General features: G+C 40.9%; 1 protein-coding gene across 1 annotated transcript; it reads right to left on the minus strand.

Moving 5' to 3' along the window:
• Positions 1 to 4119: 4119 nt before the first annotated feature.
• Positions 4120 to 11955, minus strand: LOC148113622 (vomeronasal type-2 receptor 26-like). The gene is made up of 4 exons (XM_087892085.1): positions 11539 to 11955; positions 9685 to 9909; positions 8502 to 8628; positions 4120 to 5018 (listed from the first exon to the last, which is right to left on the minus strand). The coding sequence occupies exons 1-4, from the start codon at positions 11953 to 11955 to the stop codon at positions 4120 to 4122; spliced, it is 1668 nt and encodes a 555-aa protein (XP_087748211.1).
• Positions 11956 to 19668: the final 7713 nt, after the last annotated feature.

A 19668-nucleotide genomic window follows, 5' to 3' on the forward strand; every position in this document is an offset into this window, starting at 1 on the left:
TTTGATCCTAGGTAGCGGCAGATGTTTCTCTCTCTGGGTCCAAAGAGAAAATATCTGCTGTGAGTTCCATGTAGGCATCAGGAAGGGCATCTGGCCAGTAAACTCTCAGTTCCATTCAGTTGCCCTGATTCCACCCTAATACAAGGGATTATAAGGGATTAAAAGAAAAAAAACAACTTTTATTTTTCATGAGGGAATAAGTGGCTGATGGTTTAATTATTTTTTAAATGAACACAGGCCAATATAAGTAGTCTAAGTTAGAGAACCACAAACCGCAATAGGAAATATTATACTGATACACAAAGAAGATAAAAAAAAAATGTTGTTATTGAGTGTGGCTGTCAGAATTTCCATGGCTCTGTTTCAGGAGGTTGTGTGTTCTACCAATGAACCCTTGTTTCATGTATAGTGTCATATGAGGACATCTGGATGTCCTCTCTGAAACTGTCAGGATCTTGTTTGTCAATTCTAAGGATGCCTGCTGCATCTTAAACTGGTTTTTTAAGAATAGAGTAGAGTAGAGTTGAGTAGAATGGCAATAGCAATTGCACTTAGACTTATATACCGCTTTACAGTGATTTACAGCCCTCTCTAAGTGGTTTACAGAGTCAGCATATTTCCCGCAACAATTTGGGTCCTCATTTTACCCACCTCGGAAGGTGGTGAGATTTGAATTGCCAAATTGCAGACAGCCTGCAATCAGCAGGAGTAGCCTGCAGTACTGCACTCTAACCACTGTGCCACCGTGGCTTAGAATAGAATAGAATAGAATGGAAGGGAAGGGAAGGGATTGGTTGTCCAATCTCTTCTTAAAAACTTCCATTGTTGGAACATTCACAAATTCTGGAGGAAATTTATTCCACTGGCTAATTTTTCTCACCATTAGGAAATTTCTCCTTAATTCTAGGTTGCTTCTCTCCTTGGTTAGTTTCCATCCATTGTTATTTCTCCTGCCTTCAGGTGTTTCGGAGAATGGTTTGACCTCTTCTTCTCTGTGAGAGCCCCTCAAATATTGAAACATTGTTATCATGTCACCCCTAGTCTTTTCACTAGACTAGACATACCCAATTCCTGCAACCATTCTTCATATTCCCTATGACTATCATTAAGTGTTGTACCTTATGATTCTTGATGTATGTGTCTTTTATTTTATGAACAGAGAGAGCATATGCACCAAGACAAATTCCTTGTTTGTCCAATCACACTTGGCCAATAAAGAATTCTATTCTGTTCTATTCTATTCTATTCTATTCTATTCTATTCTATTCTATTCTATTCTATTCTATTCTATTCTATTCTATTCTATTCTATTCTATTCTATTCTACCCTACCCTACCCTACCCTACCCTACCCTACCCTACCCTACCCTACCCTTTCCTATCCTATCCTATCCTATCCTATCCTATCCTATCCTATCCTATCATATCCTACTCTACTCTACTCTACTCTACTCTACTCTACTCTACTCTACTCTACTCTACTCTACTCTACTCTACTCTATTCTATTCTATTCTATTCTATTTGTATGTTTTAACCTCCAGCCCCTTAATTATCTTTGTTGCTTTTCTCTGCACTCTTTGTAGACTGCAGAAAAGGTACATTTGAAACACAAAGTAGCCAGAAACCAATTATATCTGAAACACATAGATTTTATACAAAACTCTTTATTTACTCTCAAAACGCTTTCACTTCTATAAGCAATTTTTGAGGATTGTGGTTAAAATTATAAGATTCATGGGAAGAAGAAGAAGAAAGAAAGAAAAATCCTTACATTGGTAAACCATACTGTATGAGAGATGGGTGTTCCTTAAAGTCAATTTCATTAAAATGGTAGAAAAACTGAGACATCATCCCCCCAATGATAAAATCCCCAAGCTGGTACCACTCATGTGGAACAAGGAAAGCATCACTTGCAGGGCAGCTCAGGCTAATCTGTTTGTGCCCCCAAAATATCAGAAGGAACAACATTTTGACTCTTTAGTTATGGTGAAAATGTCCATCTCTTTTTATCAAATGCATAGGAAAGTAATCCAACGTTCATCCAATGATTGAGCTAAGCTTTATATCTGAAAGTTCACCTAATGACAAAAATCCATCACTATCTATTTGACGATCCAAAGGAGTGCATATTCATATCTTGGCTAGCACCAGGATATGAATCGATATTCTGGCAGATCGGACATGTAGAAAGGACCCTATAGCAATGAATCCAACTGATCCATTTCCCCCTTTGTGACCATCTCCCTGTGGGTCAAGAGATACTTCATAAGCAAACAGATGCTTGCATCTTGATTGTTGTTGAATTTAAACACGCTTTTTCTCTGCAAGTCTGGGCCTAAGTAAGAAAATATCGTGATTCCCGTAGGAAGCAATTTTTTTGTTATTGGTGAGATCATAAGTGTCTGGTGCTTTAATATGGAGAAGATGCCAATAAAAATAAAAAATAAAAGAGAAGGATGATAAAAATAGGCTTCGTTGTTCAAATTCACGTTCATTCCTTATGAAATGATTAGAGCACATACAGAGTGTAACCTAACTTAGCTTTTTTTTTTTAATTTTACTTTACTTTACTTTTTTACTTTTATTTGATTTGTATACCGCCCTACTCCCGAAGGACTCAGGGCGGTGAACAGCCAACAATAAAAAACATACATACAAAATTTAAAAAGCAGAAATAAAATCGAATTAAATAGTTTGGCCCAGACAGATTAAAACCCCAGTCAATTTAAAACCAATTTAGACTTTAAGTATTAAAGATATGAAAAATGTTAAAATATTAAAATTGTTTAAAAATTTGATGTATATGCCGCCCTTCTCCAGAGACTCAGGGCGGCTTACAATGCGTTAAGCAATAAAAGCAATAAACTTTTGATTCCCTGCAGAGCTGAGCTCCATAATGCGCTACCTGCAAAGATAAAACCTGCCAAGTAGCCTAGCTAAGTAACTTGTTGTGAAATGCAAAAAGTGAATTCTGCCTGTTTGCTGTAACGTAATGTGAGATAAAGGGATGTGGTGGCTCAGTGGCTAAGATGCTGAACTTGTCGATCGAAAGGTCGGCAGTTCAGCAGTTCAAATCCCTAGTTCCACATAATGGGGTGAGCTCCCGTTACTTGTCCCTGCTCCTGCCAACCTAGTAGTTCGAAAGCACGTCAAAAATGCAAGTAGAAAAATAGGGACCACCTTTGCTGGGAAGGTAACAGCCTTCCGTGCACCTTTGGCATTTAGTCATGCCGGCCACATGACCACGGAGACGTCTTCAGACAGCACTGGCTCTTCGGCTTTGAAACAGAGATAAGCACCACCCCGTAGAGTTGGGAACGACTAGAACATATGTGCGAGGGGAACCTTTACCTTTACCTTTTTAATGGAAAGGGTCTCGTCCAAAAGAGTAGTGGAAGACACACCCAAAACAAACCAAATTAAATCCAAAATTGTTATGGCCAACGGCCAGCATATGCTTTTATTGGGATGTGTTAGATGGAAGACTATGTTTTATATAATGCCTCTAAATTGCAACATTATTAAAATTGGATGATTAAGTACAGTAGAAAGACATTGGTGGATGGCGAATGAATAGTTTTGACCCTTTGTGAAAGCTTTTTCAAAAACACAGTTAAATGTATGTTAAATGTTCAAAAAAAAATTCTAACTTTTACATTTCAAAGAAGACCAATCAATTCAAAATGGATACCCTACAATACTGTGTTAAATACACATCCATAAAATATTCATTAGCTTTCCCCCATATTTATACAGTGGTTTATAAAGTGAAGCTATAAAAACCATGAACTGAAAGCTGCAAACCTTTAGATATCCTTAAAGTAAATAGTTCAAATCTCCTAAGAATATAAACAGATAGATGCTCAAAATCTTGCTAGCTTGATGTATTCAAAGGAAAAAAGGGTTAGGTTGAACAATTTTGGAGAATGTTTGAAAATGTAGCAAAATGAGTACTTCATTTGGAATAGGCAACAATATGTTTTAATAATAAACCCAATCATACTGGTATATAAAATCTTGTTTGATAGAAATAATTATGTCTATAATTTCCTGTAGAAAGCAGGCTCTCTACTCTTTTTTGTTAATCATTTTCCGTAGCCAGAAAGAACACATGATGTGCTAATTCCGCCTTATGAGTTGCTCCCGGTGGTTGAGGTCAGGCCGCAAAACAATGATGTAGCATTTGGGCAGGAATATGCATCCCAGTAATGCAGCACTAGAGGACAAGATGGAGAAGACCTCCACAGCTACCATGGCTTTGCCTTTTGTGCTCAGATAGGCTGGAAAGAAGGAGATCCACACACTGCAAAAGGCCAACATGCTGAAGGTGATGAACTTGGCTTCATTAAAGCTGTCAGGTAATTTACGGGCAAGGAAAGCCACAATAAAGCTGGAGATGGCCAAGATTCCCATGTAGCCCAAGACACAGTAGAAGAAGAAAGCTGACCCCTCATTGCATTGTAAAATCATTTCTTGGAGCTCTGAGTGCATGTCCAACTCAGGGAATGGAGGTGATGTTGACAACCAAAGTATACAAACACATACTTGTAAGAGAGAGCAGGAAAAGACAATAGAAAAAGGCAATCTTTTCCCCACCCATCTCCTCATCTGAGATCCTGGTTTAGTGGCCATGAAAGCCACAACCACAGTGATGGTTTTGGCTAGTACACTAGAAATGGCCACTGAGAAAGTGATGCCAAATGTTGGTTGTCGGAGAAGGCAGGTCACTTTGCCAGGTTGGCTGAGGAAAAGCAAAGAGGAGAGAAAACAGAGCAGAAGAGAGACAAGGAGGGTGTAGGTGAGCGACCGGTTGTTGGCTTTGACAATGGGAGTATCCCTGTGCTTCATAAATGTTCCAAGTATCCAAGATGTCAAGAAGAAGAAACAAAGAGCTGCGGAGACCAAGCTAATTCCTAAGGGTTCTTCGAAATTTAGAAAGACCAGCAGTTTCAGGATACATCCTTTCTTTCCTTTATTTGGATAATGATCTTGTGAACATTCAAAACAGTCATCCGCATCTGGAAAGAAAAGCCAATGAATTTATCACCTATCCATTTCATATTTTTGAAAAACTTAGCCTGAGTTCTTATTCTTTCCTATAATGTGCCTTTCTGATAAAGGGATATGATCGGTTGCCTGTATTTTATCCTGACTTTAGGAATCTTTTGTCATCTATGAGAGGAACATGTGTTGGTTTTCCAAGGTGTGCCTTGGATGATGGAATAGCTGTTCCATTCACAAGACTTCTTTTGTCTAGTGAAACTCCTTTGCTTTCACATATTCTCAGGTTTTCATGGAAGTTAAAACTTGGAAAAAGGCAGATCATGTTGAAAAGAAATGTTGCATTTGTTACAGAACTGACCTTTATCAGTTTACAGAACCCAGATTGTTGTTTCTTCAGCTTTACACCACCATTTACTTAAAGTTTAAGTTGAAATTTAACTCAATTGTTCTTATTTCTATACTGTCTTTAAAAGAGGAGCTGATTTGCCCACAAATCAGTGGTGAAATCTGAACCAGTTTGCTACTGGTTCACTGGCCGTGTATGGGTGCTGTGCACCAAGCACGTGCTGCGCACACACACATGCACAGCACATGCCAAAGGCACACTGCATGCACATGCGCAGTACAAACCTAAAGGAGGTTCGGGAAGGTAAGTAGAACAGTGAGGGGGGGATCAGCTGGGCTGCGTGATTTAGCTTTGCTAGAAAGAATTTCCTGCTTTCTAGCAAAGCTAAACCATGCGGCAAAGCTGATTGTCAGAGATACTGGTTCGGAGGGACCTGTAGCATTTTTTAACTACTGGTTCGACCGAACTGGTAGCTATTTTTTTTAAACTTCTGGTTCGCCCGAACCGATAGTTTTTATCACTACCGGTTTGCTCGAACCGGGGCAAACCAGTAGCATTTCACCTCTGCCACAAATCATACCTTAATTCAGCCCAAAAGAACAGATCAAGGAATTTCTCAAGTAAGCCCATGCACCTAGATTCAAACAGACAGTGCCTTGGGCTTGGCTGCATGCAAGAACCCTTCCCTGGTTCCTGCTCCCATATCAACGGTCAGGCAACAGCAGCTCTCAGACCAAGGTATGTGTTTCCCCAGAGGTGTTGCTCTCCCTCAAATGGTGGATGTCTGCAGCGCTGGACAAGGGCTGTCTCTTCCGGGAGCCCAGTCGCATCACAATAACATCAGATGCCAGCCCGTTTGGCTGGGGGGCTTATCTTCAGGGCCACATGGCTCAGATCCGCTGGACCCCAGCGGACCTGTCCCACAACATCAATTGGCTGGAGCTTTGGGTGGCTCACCTTGCCCTTCTCCGCTTCAAGACCTTAGTACAGGGCCAACACATCTTCTCATTCTTACAGACAATGTCACGGCCAAGGCACACATAAACCATCAAAGAGGCACTCATTCCATGAGCCTCATGATGGAAGTGGAGCTCCTGGGGAGGTGGGGAGAAAAGCATTTGCTTTCCCTCAACGCGAAGCATATCGCGGGGGTGGCAAATAGTCAGGTGGATTGCCTCAGCCGGTCCACAACAGGCCTAGTGGTCTTCTTTCTTGATAAGAATCAAATATTTCACTCATGTCTTTTTCCACCATTGGAAAGTCTACTCTGCTGGTCATATAATAGGCTGGACATCTCCCACTCATAAACTGGCTAGATCAGACATGGCTTAGCTGGACTTGTTAGTAGGTCGAGGCCTAACACATAATCCAGGAATCAACATCACAACACCCTGTGTTCTGACTCGGCTCCCAAACATGACAAACCATCTGTAGTTAATTAAATGTTCCTTTTATTAGGAGCGCCAGCAGCCCCGGCAAAAAGTCTCTCTTTTTCTCACACACAGCAGGCTAACAAATCTTTCAGTGCCTGTGATGAGGTCACTAGGACTCGCTGCGATAGAAGAGTGATGAAAATTCTCAGGGATGACTCTCACCCTGGTCACCACTTCTTTACCCTCCTACCATCGGGAAGGAGATATAGAAGCATAGCCAGCCACACAAAAAGGCTGAAGAACAGTTTTTATCCGTGGGCTGTCAGACTCCTGAATGAGAAATAACACCATAACTACGTAGTATGATGGTCTGAAGGGCAGGTGCAATGTGTAACATGTTCACACTGGTGCAATAGGACTGGGTGTTTTGTTAATATGATTTATTGGGTTAGGGATTTTCTATCTTCACTGTGAGTTGTATTGTGTTGGGGAGGTACATTGAGAGAGCGCGACCAATCTCATTATACCTATGTTGTGCACTGGCAATAAAGATTTGAATTGAACTGTGGAAAGTGAAGCTCGCTCCCTTTCGCCCTGAAATGGCCCAACATACCAGGAGTCTCTTTCTCTAAACACTCACACAAGAAGTCCTGGAAAGTGTGCTCGTTTTTTTCCATCAGCAGAGACACACACGCTCAGAAAGTACACCCAACTCTCAGCAGATTCAAGGAAGAATTCTGATGAGTTCCAGACAGGATTCAGAAGTGGTTGACCGAAGGGGAGATGAATAGTTATCTGCCGAACCTATTCATCTCCACCCCCTGCCTTTTATCCCCAGAGCTAGGGTGGGGCTTAGCTAGCAAAACTGGCTCTTCTGTCCCAAGGACTGGACCATAGATTCCTGCTGCTCTCCTCTCCTCTGCCTTCTGCACATCCATGTGTAGGCACTGGACCCAGCTGTTCCTCCACTTCCTCATCAGCCACCTCCAGACCTGGGGGCTGTTGACTCTCCATCTGAGGGCTGACAGATGGCCCAGGCTCTGCCTATGTCTCTATCTCTGACAGCTCCATTCCCTCTTCTCCCTCAGAGCTCTCAGATTGCCTTGATGCTGGCCCCGACTCCCACACTGCCTCCTCATCTGATTCAGCTGCCGGAGGGGCTGGCGGTTGACATGGAAAATTCCTACGCCCACCTAACATCCAAAGTTCATTAAGACAACAGATGACCATCGGTGTTCACAATATGTCTTACTGTTGCATGAGCACAGAAAACATAGGGACTAAAAGATTGATGCAAAGGAGAATGCAAGTGTGAACAAAAGTAACTTCCACTCTAATACAAAATAAGGGTTTTGTGATGAGGGTGAGCTTGTTGATCAAAAGGTCGGCATTCAGTGGTTTGAATCCCTAATGCTGCATAATGGGGTGAGCTCTCTTTTCTTGTCCCAGCTTCTGCCAACCTAGCTATTCTAAAGCATGTCAAAAATGCAAGTAGAAAAATAGGGACAACCTTTGGTGGGAAGGTAACGGCATTTTGTGTGGCTTTGGCATTTAATCATGCTGGCCACATGACCACAGAGACGTCTTCGGGCAGCGCTGGTTCTTCGGCTTTGAAACAGAGATGAGCACCACCCCCTAGATTCAGGAATGACTAGCACATATGTGCAAGGGGAACCTTTACCTTTACCTTACGATCTGCCTGCCTGCCTGTTTTATGTTTAATTTAAGAAATAACAACGTGTTAAAGAAAAATATGTATGCTGAAACTGATAACCTACCAGTTTGATTAGAAATCTTTCCTTCTGGGCATGGAACACAGTCATAGCAACAGAATTGACTGCCTTCAACCCCTCTCTTCCAGTATCCAAGGGAACAGTGGTCATTACACAAAGAAACAGGAAGAACCTACAGATATAAACATAGACATTGATTTGAAAGAATCCCGTTTAGACTATGGAAATGGTCTACATTGGATTATGCGAATGACCTTTAACATTGCTAACATTTTACAGAGGGAATGTGTTTCTTTGTATGTGAACAAGATTGAGCCATGGTGGTGCAGTGGTTAGAATGCAGTATTGCAGGCTAACTCTGCCCATTGCAGGGAGTTCAATCCTCACCGGATCAAAGTTCCATCCTTCCGGGGGCATTAAAATGGAAACCCAGATTGTTGGGGGCAATATGCTGACTGTGTAAACCACTTTGAGAGTGCTATAAAACATTATGAACACTAGTGGGTTCCTCTTACATTTTCTACCGGTTCGGAACCGGGAGCGCATTTGGGGGGGTTTCATTTCGCTCATGTATGGAAGTTCTGCACATGTGCAGAATCTTCTGTGTATGCGCAGAGTGTCCGTGGTGACATCCAGGCAGGTGGGTGGAGCCTCCTGCTGCTGCCACTACCGGTTTGCCAGAATTGGGGCGAACCGGTAGAAACCCACCACTGATTATGAAGTGATACATACCGTATTTTTTGGAGTATAAGATGCACCTTTTTCCCTAAAAGAAGTGGGTGAAAATCTGGGTGCGTCTTATACTCCGAATGTAGCCCTGTCCAGATTCTCAAATGGAGGTTTCAGAGGCTGAAAAAAGCATCAGAAACAGAGCTTCAGAAAAGCCTCCAAACAGAGCTTCAGAAAAAAAGCCTCCAGACAGAGCTTCAGAAAAAAAAGCCTCCAAACAGAGCCTCAGAAACAGAGCTTCAGAGGCTTTTTTCTGAAGCTCTGTTTCGGAGGCTTTCAGAGGCAGAAAAAAAAAGGCAAAAAAAAAAAAAGCAAGGCACAGAGTTCACAACCAACGAACCTGTTGTTAAAATTCACTTCCCAGAACAGCTGATTGGGGGTATTCCGTCAATCAGCTTTTTTCTTATTTTCCTCCCCAAAAACTAAGGTGTGTCTTATACTCTGGTGCGTCTTATACTCCGAAAAATACAGTAAGTCTAAGTGCTATTGCTATTCATACCTGGTTAAAACCAGGGTGCCAAACAATTGTATTCTCAATGATAACTTCTTTTCCTTTTGGAGCCTTAGGGTGTAACTTTCCAACTTTAACTCTCTGAAAGGATCTGTTTGGGAAAGTGATCATATTGATGATGTCAAAGCCACCTGGGCCTTCTCTTCTGTCTTTAAAAAAGATTCTTTCTCCAGCTGAGTTGTTAAAAGAAACCTGTTGAAGAAACTCGTGGAGCTACTTGAAGGAGAAGAAGAAAGAGGGAGTTAAAAAGGAAACAATGCATCGGGAATTGATTAAAGTTTCTCTTTCTTTTACTCTTTCTTCCAAAGGAATCAAACAACATTCCTTCTTTTCTTCGCATAGAGAAGAAGAAAATCTCAACACGCAAAGTACAATCTATAACTGAGATATGGAACTCAGTCTATTAATTAATTATCCTAAGTACTTTAAAGCCAGCAAACTCAGCAATTCTTCTGGTAATTTACCACAAATCTAAAAACCAAGATCATTTGATGGAAACAATGCACCTCTATTGCACTAGAATAACTGTCATAAACTCTGCGTCCCCAGGCTCACAAACCTGTCTTCAAAAAACTAATTAAAAAATGAAATGTTCCCATTTAAGAAACATTTGTTGTGCCAAGAAACAAAATTCAACAGATGCTTCTCTGTTGAATTCCTGGAACCAGGATGAATTTATAAGTCGGGCAAGAAGAAATGGTGGTTAACGGAATGATGATAGATGTACAAATCCCATTGATGAAGCCAAACAATTGCAAAAGCAGTATTACTTTGAAAACTCTTTTATTTTATAATATAGAGTGATTTCTTACACAAAAATTGTGGTTGCTTTAGGACCGTGATGGTGAACCTATGGCACGCATGTCAGAAGTGGCTGTCACTCCAGTTCAGCTCTGTCGTGCATGCGCGCGTGCCTTCCACCAGCCAGCTGGTCTACGGGTCTCTGCTGTGCATGCACAGGAGGGCATGTTGGGAGCTGTGCATGCATGAGCAGGGGCAGGGGACATACGGAGGGGCACATGTGCATCAGGGGTGGGTTCTAATTTTTTTTACTACCTGTTCTGTGGGTGTGGCTTATTTTGTGGGCATGGCTTGATGGTCATGTGACAATTATTTAGGATTTTGCAGAGGTACTGGTCTACCAGCTTTTAACTGCTTGCAGAGCTGTACCGATCAACCCATTTATTTTTTGCAGGCACTGGTCTACCCATTTATTTTTGCAGGCACTGATCTACACATGTATTTTTGCAGGCACTGATCTACTCATGTATTTTTGCAGGCACTGATCTACTCATGCATTTTTGCAGGCATTGGTCTACTCATTTGTTTTCTTTTAACACTGATCAGCTGTAGGGCGGCCCTTTGAAGCCCCCCGGCAAGAGTTTAAACAGTTTTTTTCTCTCTAGCCATCAGCTGGGACTCAGGAGGCAGCAATAGATTGGGGGTGGGGCCAAATAAAAGGGGGCAGAACTGGTTCGGTTATGTCATATCGTCACCGCTACCGGTTCGGGAGAACCGTGCCGAACTGGGAGGAACCCACCACTGATGTGCATGCTTGGGGGGTGGGGGTACGTGAGGAGGGTCATGCGTGCATGTGTGGGTGGGGGCACATGTGGGGATGTGTGCATGCACAAGGGGCAGGGCGAATGCATGTTGGCTGTGCACACATTGAATTTTGGGGATTCATGCATATGCTTTGAGTACTTGGTCCGGAAAAGGTTACCCATCACTGCTTAGGATCTCTATTGATATGTGGCCATAGGGCAGGGCAAACAAGTCATATCAAATTGTGGTTGAGAATGACTGCTAAGACAAAACATAGGTATGGCATGGGGAGATTACCTGCCAAGGCTGCAGATCTGGAAATTCGGCCCTTTGAATTTTTGTCCATTTGGGTCTTGATCTCACTGCCTCATGCAAAGAATGTGCCACTGCATAAACAGCATTGTAGATACTATAGCTTTGGCCAGTCATCTGAAATTCAAATAATGGTGTAGGCAGATCCTCCAAATTCTCTTCCCCACTACAAGTTCCACTGATAGTTGAAGGGAAGTCTGTCTTTGAAAATATACAGTCAAACAATTGTTGCCAAACTTCTTGAAGAAATGCATCTTTCTGGGTTGAAGGTTTGAGGACTTGAAGAAATTCTTTGAAACCTCGAACTTCTCTTGAATGCACAGTAAAGGAAAGAGCCCCATGGTACACCTGGAGATCCCAACTCCTTTGAGTTCCCGTCAGGATGAAATCAATCGGATTCATCAGGATCCAAACCTTCCTAAACAATGCGCTCTCTTTATTTTCAGGATCACGTAGAAACATGACAAATCTGAGCCACACTGTTGTGAAGGATTCTCCGTAGACAAGAAAAACATTCGCTTTTCGATCCATCAATTTATTTGAAATAATTGAGACTGGATCTAACAATTGGGACAAATCTTCCAAGTGGATATGTTGCGGAATTTTTTGTGTGAAAGCTAAACAGATCCCGTTCTGTGAAAACAATGGCTGCAGTTTCTGCAAAAAATGTTCTCCCTTAGTTTCAAAAGCAAAGACTCCAATCCACGTCCATCCAAAATGGAGGAAAAGTTGTATAACTCCAGTGTACTGATAGTCCTCATTTGGGACCATGCAGTAAAGTGAAGATAATTTGGTACTGTGAAACTCTTCATGTGCAAAAGAGCCATAAGTCAACTAAAGGAAAAAAAATGAAAGAAGGGATGAATGAAAGAAGGAAGAAAGGGAGGGAGGGAGGGAGGAGGGGAGGGGAGGGAAGAGAAGAGAAGGGAAGGGAAGGGAAGGGAAGGGAAGGAAAGGAAAGGAAAGGAAAGGAAAGGAAAGGAAAGGAAAGGAAAGGAAAGGAAAGGAAAGGAAAGGAAAGGAAAGGAAAGGAAAGGAAAATTATTATTTATGATAATCAGTGGGAAAAGATTGCAAAATGACTCCTGGATGGAAACTGAACAATTGAAAAGTTTTCAAACTCTAGGTACATTCTGAAAGTTTTGATCAACAATGCCACAATAAAACCCCAAGGTGAAATATTTTCTCATTTCATGAAGATAACGGGACTACAAAATAAACTTTGTTTGCTAGTGTAAAGTTACAGATAGCTCATCCCTATGAGCAGCTGGATACCTGCATGTGAACACTTCCTAGCTTAGAAAAAAAAATTAAGAGCTAGATTTATTGCATTACCTTCTGCCTTTCTCTGCCCCAGGTAGGGTAAAATACCTTATGCAGGATAAACTATGCCCTTGACATTCTGGAGGAATAAGAGAAGGTTAATCTTGTCTTCATTTACTGCAATTATTATTATTATCTCCAAAAGTAATACATACTTCTAATCCTTCAACAATGTTCAGGCAAATCAGTTAAGTTTTATATTGTTATTTTTATTGGACACCAACCCAAACATAAGAAAGACAGTTGACTCACATATTGTTGGGTGGCAAGTTGGAATCTGGAACAGAGTTGAGGGCAGCAGTGAAAATGCTGGCTAGCTTTAAGTTGAGGATGGTCAGGAAGTGGCTGGAAGGAGATACTCCCTAAAACCGTGCAGAGCTTACGTAGTAATTGTGTAGTGTAGGGGTCAGCAACCTGTGGCTCTGGAGCCGCATGTGGCTCTTTCACCCCTCTTCTGCAGCTCCCTGTCAATCAAAATATGTATCACAACCACCAATGTGTGACACCCACTGGCACGCGATTTATTGAGCTTTTCAACCTGGGTAGGCCAACCATGGATAAATCCAAGAAAAGAAAAGTTTCAGAAGAAAACAGTACGTTTAATCCAACTACATATGCTAGTTTTGTGGCTGCTCAAGAAATAGACAGGTACAGGAAGGGTTTTGTGGTTCCCGGTGTTTTCTTTTCTGTGGGAAATGGGTTCAAATGGCTCTTGAGTGTTTAAGGTTGCAGACCTCTGATGAAGTGTGTGCTAGGCAGTCTTTTCACTCCTTCTCTCAACACAGCTTCCGATTTCACCACCGATAGTGGTCAACCCAGAAGATCAGATGACGCTCTCAAATAAGATTAATTTTGTACTGTAGTTTAAGATTTAAATTTTACTTTTCTAATGTATCAGATAAAAGATTTTGATTTTCCTGTTGGATTACTTTGAGCCAGCCTATTGGATTGTGGGGGAAATTGCAGAAGGGAGAAAAGAAAGTGGATTTAATTGAAGTTCTGCAGAAAGGCACAGCAACAAAACCCTGATTTCTGATATGCATTACAAATGAAGTCAAATGCTCTTTTTCAGCCACCTGCCAAAATTACCTGTGGAATCTTGAAGCGATTTATAGTTTCTGCCATAAAGGATGAAGTAGGAGCACCCAATCCTCCAATGAGGGCCATGAGATTCTTCTGGCTATCACATCTGTAGTTAGGGAGAAATTCTTGGGATTTAAAGAGCAGGTCCAGAGTGGTGCGATAGGTCATCCTTGGATTGTAGTAACTGTCATAGATGTGGAACCCAAGAGTGACGTTAGGTAAGATCTGGGAGTCTTCATTGATTTCCTTCACAGCAAAGGCCAAGGCGAGGACATGTTGATAGAATTTGGTTATGACACTGCAAATAAATTAAATAGCCCATTGAAAAAACAATTCTGCAATTCTTGTAAGGTTGCATCATTTCTACATGAATAACCAACAATCTCTCTTGGAAGTAGGAATAGAACAGCCTTTCTAAAATAGTCAATAATTTCCACAGAGTTCAATTTTATATTTGACATGGTGGTTTTCATGATTAGCAGCAATTATATACTTATATACTATATATAATTATATATAGAAATGGAGGTAGTGACAGATTTTATTTTCCTGGGCTCCAAGTTCGCTGCAGATGGGGACTGCAGCCAAGAAATTAAAAGACGCTTGCTCCTGGGGAGGAAAGCTATGACAAATCTAGACAGCATTCTAAAAAGCAGAGACATCACCCTGCCAACAAAAGTGCGTACAGTCAAGGCAATGGTTTTCGCAGTTGCAATGTATGGCTGTGAAAGTTGGACCATAAGAAAGGCTGAGTGCCAAAGAATTGAGAACTTTGAACTCTGGTGCTGGAGAAGACTTTTGCGAGTCCCTTGGATTGCAAGGGATCAAACCGGTCAGTCCTAGAGGAGATCAACCCTGATTGCTCTTTAGAAGGCCAGATCCTGAAGATGAAACTCAAATACTTTGGCCACCTAATGAGAAGAAAGGACTCACTGGAGAAGAACCTAATGCTGGGAAAGATTGAGGAGAAAAGAAGAAGGGGATGACAGAGAATGAGGTGGCTGGATGGAGTCACTGAAGTACTTGGTGTGAAATTAAATGGACTCCAGAGGATGGTAGAGGACAGGAAGGCCTGGAGGAACATTGTCCATGGGGTCACGATGGGTTGGACACGACTTTGCAACTAACAACAACAACAATATACTGCAAGAAATAAAAGCAGTGACCTTTTTTAAGTTAACGAATATAATTCTAACAATTTTGGCACTAAGTAGAATAGGAATATCTTCAGCAAGTATCACCTACTGTATGTATGTTTTGTGAGGGGTGATCATGCATAACCTTTTTTAAAATTACCTCAAGATCGTTAAATGTCCTTCAGTAGATATCTTGCCCCAAACTTTCATGCCTTTCATGAGAAGGACTTTAATATAATGTAAAGAAAATGATTTCTTCTCCCCACAATACAGTACATTTGAAAGACAAAGAAGGCTTATTATATACATATACATATACATTTATTCTAAAAAGCTTTTACAGAAATCAGCAATTTTGGGAGGACCTGGCTAAGAGAAGAAAAAACATGGGAAGAATAAAAATCCTTACAGAGGTAAGTCATACGGTTTTAGAGAAGGGTGTTCCTTAAATTCAATTTCATAAAAGTGGTAAAAAATGTGAGACACCATCCCACCAATGACAAGCTCACCAGGCTGGTACCACTCATGTGGAACAGGGAAAGCTTCACTTGCAGGGCAGCTCAAAGTAGCTACTTTGTGCATCAGGAACATCAGAAGGAATAACATCATCATGCTCTTCAGATGGTGAAAATATTTGTGTGTTCTATAATATCTATAGGATGCATTTACCCCAGTGGTTCCTCCATGGTTTAATCCATTATCTGAGAATGCCCTTAATCCATTGATTTCTATTCAAAGAGCCACATGGGGGCCAATTTATATCTTGAATATCACAAGGATTGGAATATATATATATATTCTGGCAAAGGAGAAAGGCAGTAAGAAACTTGAAGCGATGTATCAGACAGGATCATTATTATCCCTGGTGCCAATCTCCCTGTGGTTCAAAGTTAATTGCTGCTAGCGACGGCATCCCATCGACCTGTGCGCTCCCACAGAGAGGGCCTCCTCGGGGTGCCATCAGCCAAACAATGTAGGCTGGTGACCCCCAGGGGGAGGGCCTTCTCTGTGGGGGCACCTACCCTCTGCAATCAGCTGCCCCCAGAGATAAGGAGAATCCAAGACCTCGGTGCCTTCCGCCGTGCCCTTAAAACCTTCTTTTTCCAGCAAGCCGGGCTGGCCTAACACTTTTTAAAATGTTTTTAATTGTCTGTTATTGTTTTTAATCATGGGGCCAAATTTATATATATCTTTTTAATTGTATTTTAATGTTTGTAGTTTATGTTTTTTTACTTGGCTGTTCACCGCCCTGTGTCCTCAGGGAGAAGGGCGGTATACAAATTTAAAAATTAATTAATTAATTAATTAATTAATTAATTAATTAATAACCAAACAGACACCTTAATTATTGTTGAATTTAAATGCTTTTATGCAAAGCCTTTGATATTTTAGCCTAGCTAAAAATATATATATAGTGATTTCTCTAGCATATTGTTTTATTTTTTTTATGGAGGACCATGGTGGCCTACAGGTGAAGCTTTTACCTCACAATCAGGAGGCTGGAAGTTTGATCCTAGGTAGCGGCAGATGTTTCTCTCTCTGGGTCCAAAGAGAAAATATCTGCTGTGAGTTCCATGTAGGCATCAGGAAGGGCATCTGGCCAGTAAACTCTCAGTTCCATTCAGTTGCCCTGATTCCACCCTAATACAAGGGATTATAAGGGATTAAAAGAAAAAAAACAACTTTTATTTTTCATGAGGGAATAAGTGGCTGATGGTTTAATTATTTTTTAAATGAACACAGGCCAATATAAGTAGTCTAAGTTAGAGAACCACAAACCGCAATAGGAAATATTATACTGATACACAAAGAAGATAAAAAAAAAATGTTGTTATTGAGTGTGGCTGTCAGAATTTCCATGGCTCTGTTTCAGGAGGTTGTGTGTTCTACCAATGAACCTTTGCTTCATGTATAGTGTCATATGAGGACATCTGGATGTCCTCTCTGAAACTGTCAGGATCTTGTTTGTCAATTCTAAGGATGCCTGCTGCATCTTAAACTAGTTTTTTAAGAATAGAGTAGAGTAGAGTTGAGTAGAATGGCAATAGCAATTGCACTTAGACTTATATACCGCTTTACAGTGATTTACAGCCCTCTCTAAGTGGTTTACAGAGTCAGCATATTGCCCGCAACAATTTGGGTCCTCATTTTACCCACCTCGGAAGGTGGTGAGATTTGAATTGCCAAATTGCAGACAGCCTGCAATCAGCAGGAGTAGCCTGCAGTACTGCACTCCAACCACTGTGCCACCGTGGCTTAGAATAGAATAGAATGGAAGGGAAGGGAAGGGAAGGGAAGGGAAGGGATTGGTTGTCCAATCTCTTCTTAAAAACTTCCATTGTTGGAACATTCACAAATTCTGGAGGAAATTTATTCCACTGATTAATGGTTCTAACTAAAACTTTTTTTTATAAAAAAATAATTAAAAAAAAAATAACAAAAACCAAAACTGCCCAGAATATCATTGGGCTCCAGCAACCAGCCCTGGACGATTTTTTTTTTTTTAATTTGATTTATATGCCGCCCTTCTCCAAAGACTCAGGGTGGCTTACAATGTGCTCAGCAATAGCCTTCATCCTTTTGTATATTTATACAAAGTCAGCTTATTGCCCCCACAAACTGGGTCCTCATATCTTCGAATATCTTCGAATCTCGCTGTTTGAGGAAATTGCATAACATTCTCAGAGACTCTTCCCATCCTGCTTACAATCTTTTTGGACTGTTGCCTTCTGGCAGAAGATACAGGACAATTAAAACTCGGACCGCACGTCTTCTGAATAGTTTTTATCCCAGAGCTATAATTGCACTCAACAATGAACTAAAGGGCCACCATCAGTTAGCTGTTGGACAGCATTACTTGGTCTGTTGTGTGGATGTTTGGGTGGTTTAGGGGTGGGGAATTTGTGGTGGGTGGGAGTGTGTTTGGGGATTGTTACGTGTGTTGGGTCTGGTCTTTGGGTGTTAAGTGAATTTTGTTATATGGGTATACTGTGTATACACGTACAATGACAATAAATTATTATTATTATTATTAAGCTAACTAAATGTTCTTCAAAAAGTCTTCTACCAAAGTTTCATGCATTTCATGATAACATAATGTAAAGAAAATAATGTCTTCCCTCACAACCAGAATAACACAGCTGGAAGTGACCTTGGAAGTCTTCTAGTCCTATGTCCTGCTCAAGCAGGAGACCCAATGTCATAGGAGACAAATGGTTATCCAATCTCTTTTTAAAAACTTCCAGTGTTGGAGCCCTCACCACTTCTGAAGGAAAGCCATTCCACTGGCTAATTTTTCTCAACATTAGGAAATTTCTCCTTAATTCTAGGTTGCTTTTCTCCTTGGTTAGTTTCCATCCATTGTTTCTTCTCCTGCCTTCAGGTGTTTCGGAGAATGGTTTGACCTCTTCTTCTCTGTGAGAGCCCCTCAAATATTGAAACATTGCTATCATGTCACCCCTAGTCTTTTCACTAGACTAGACATACCCAATTCCTGCAACCATTCTTCATATTCCCTATGACTATCATTAAGTGTTGTACCCTATGATTCTTGATGTATGTGTCTTTTATTTTATGAACAGAGAGAGCATATGCACCAAGACAAATTCCTTGTTTGTCCAATCACACTTGGCCAATAAAGAATTCTATTCTATTCTATTCTATTTTCTATTCTATTCTACTCTACTCTACTCTACTCTACTCTACTCTACTCTACTCTACTCTACCCTACCCTACCCTACCCTACCCTACCCTACCCTACCCTACCCTATCCTATCCTATCCTATTCTATTTGTATGCTTTAACCTCCAGCCCCTTAATTATCTTTGTTGCTTTTCTCTGCACTCTTTGTAGACTGCAGAAAAGGTACATTTGAAACACAAAGTAGCCAGAAACCAATTATATCTGAAACACATAGATTTTATACAAAACTCTTTATTTACTCTCAAAATGCTTTCACTTCTATAAGCAATTTTTGAGGATTGTGGTTAAGATTATAAGATTCATGGGAGGAAGAAGAAGAAGAAACAAAGAAAAATCCTTACATTGGTAAATCATACTGTATGAGAGACGGGTGTTCCTTAAAGTCAATTTCATTAAAATGGTAAAAAAACTGAGACATCATCCCCCCAATGATAAAATCACCAAGCTGGTACCACTCATGTGGAACAAGGAAAGCATCACTTGCAGGGCAGCTCAGGGTAATCTGTTTGTGCCCCCAAAATATCAGAAGGAACAACATTTTGACTCTTTAGTTATGGTGAAAATGTCCATCTCTTTTTATCAAATGCATAGGAAAGTAATCCAACGTTCGTCCAATGATTGAGCTAAGCTTTATATCTGAAAGTTCACCTAATGACAAAAATCCATCACTATCTATTTGACGATCCAAAGGAGTGCATATTCATATCTTGGCTAGCACCAGGATATGAATAGATATTCTGGCATATCGGACATGTAGAAAGGACCCTATAGCAATGAATCCAACTGATCCATTTCCCCCTTTGTGACCATCTCCCTGTGGGTCAAGAGATACTTCATAAGCAGACAGATGCTTGCATCTTGATTGTTGTTG

This window comes from Pantherophis guttatus, chromosome 4 (genome assembly GCF_059756535.1).
Source record: "Pantherophis guttatus breed Tessera chromosome 4, ASM5975653v1, whole genome shotgun sequence".
NCBI lineage: Eukaryota > Metazoa > Chordata > Lepidosauria > Squamata > Colubridae > Pantherophis > Pantherophis guttatus.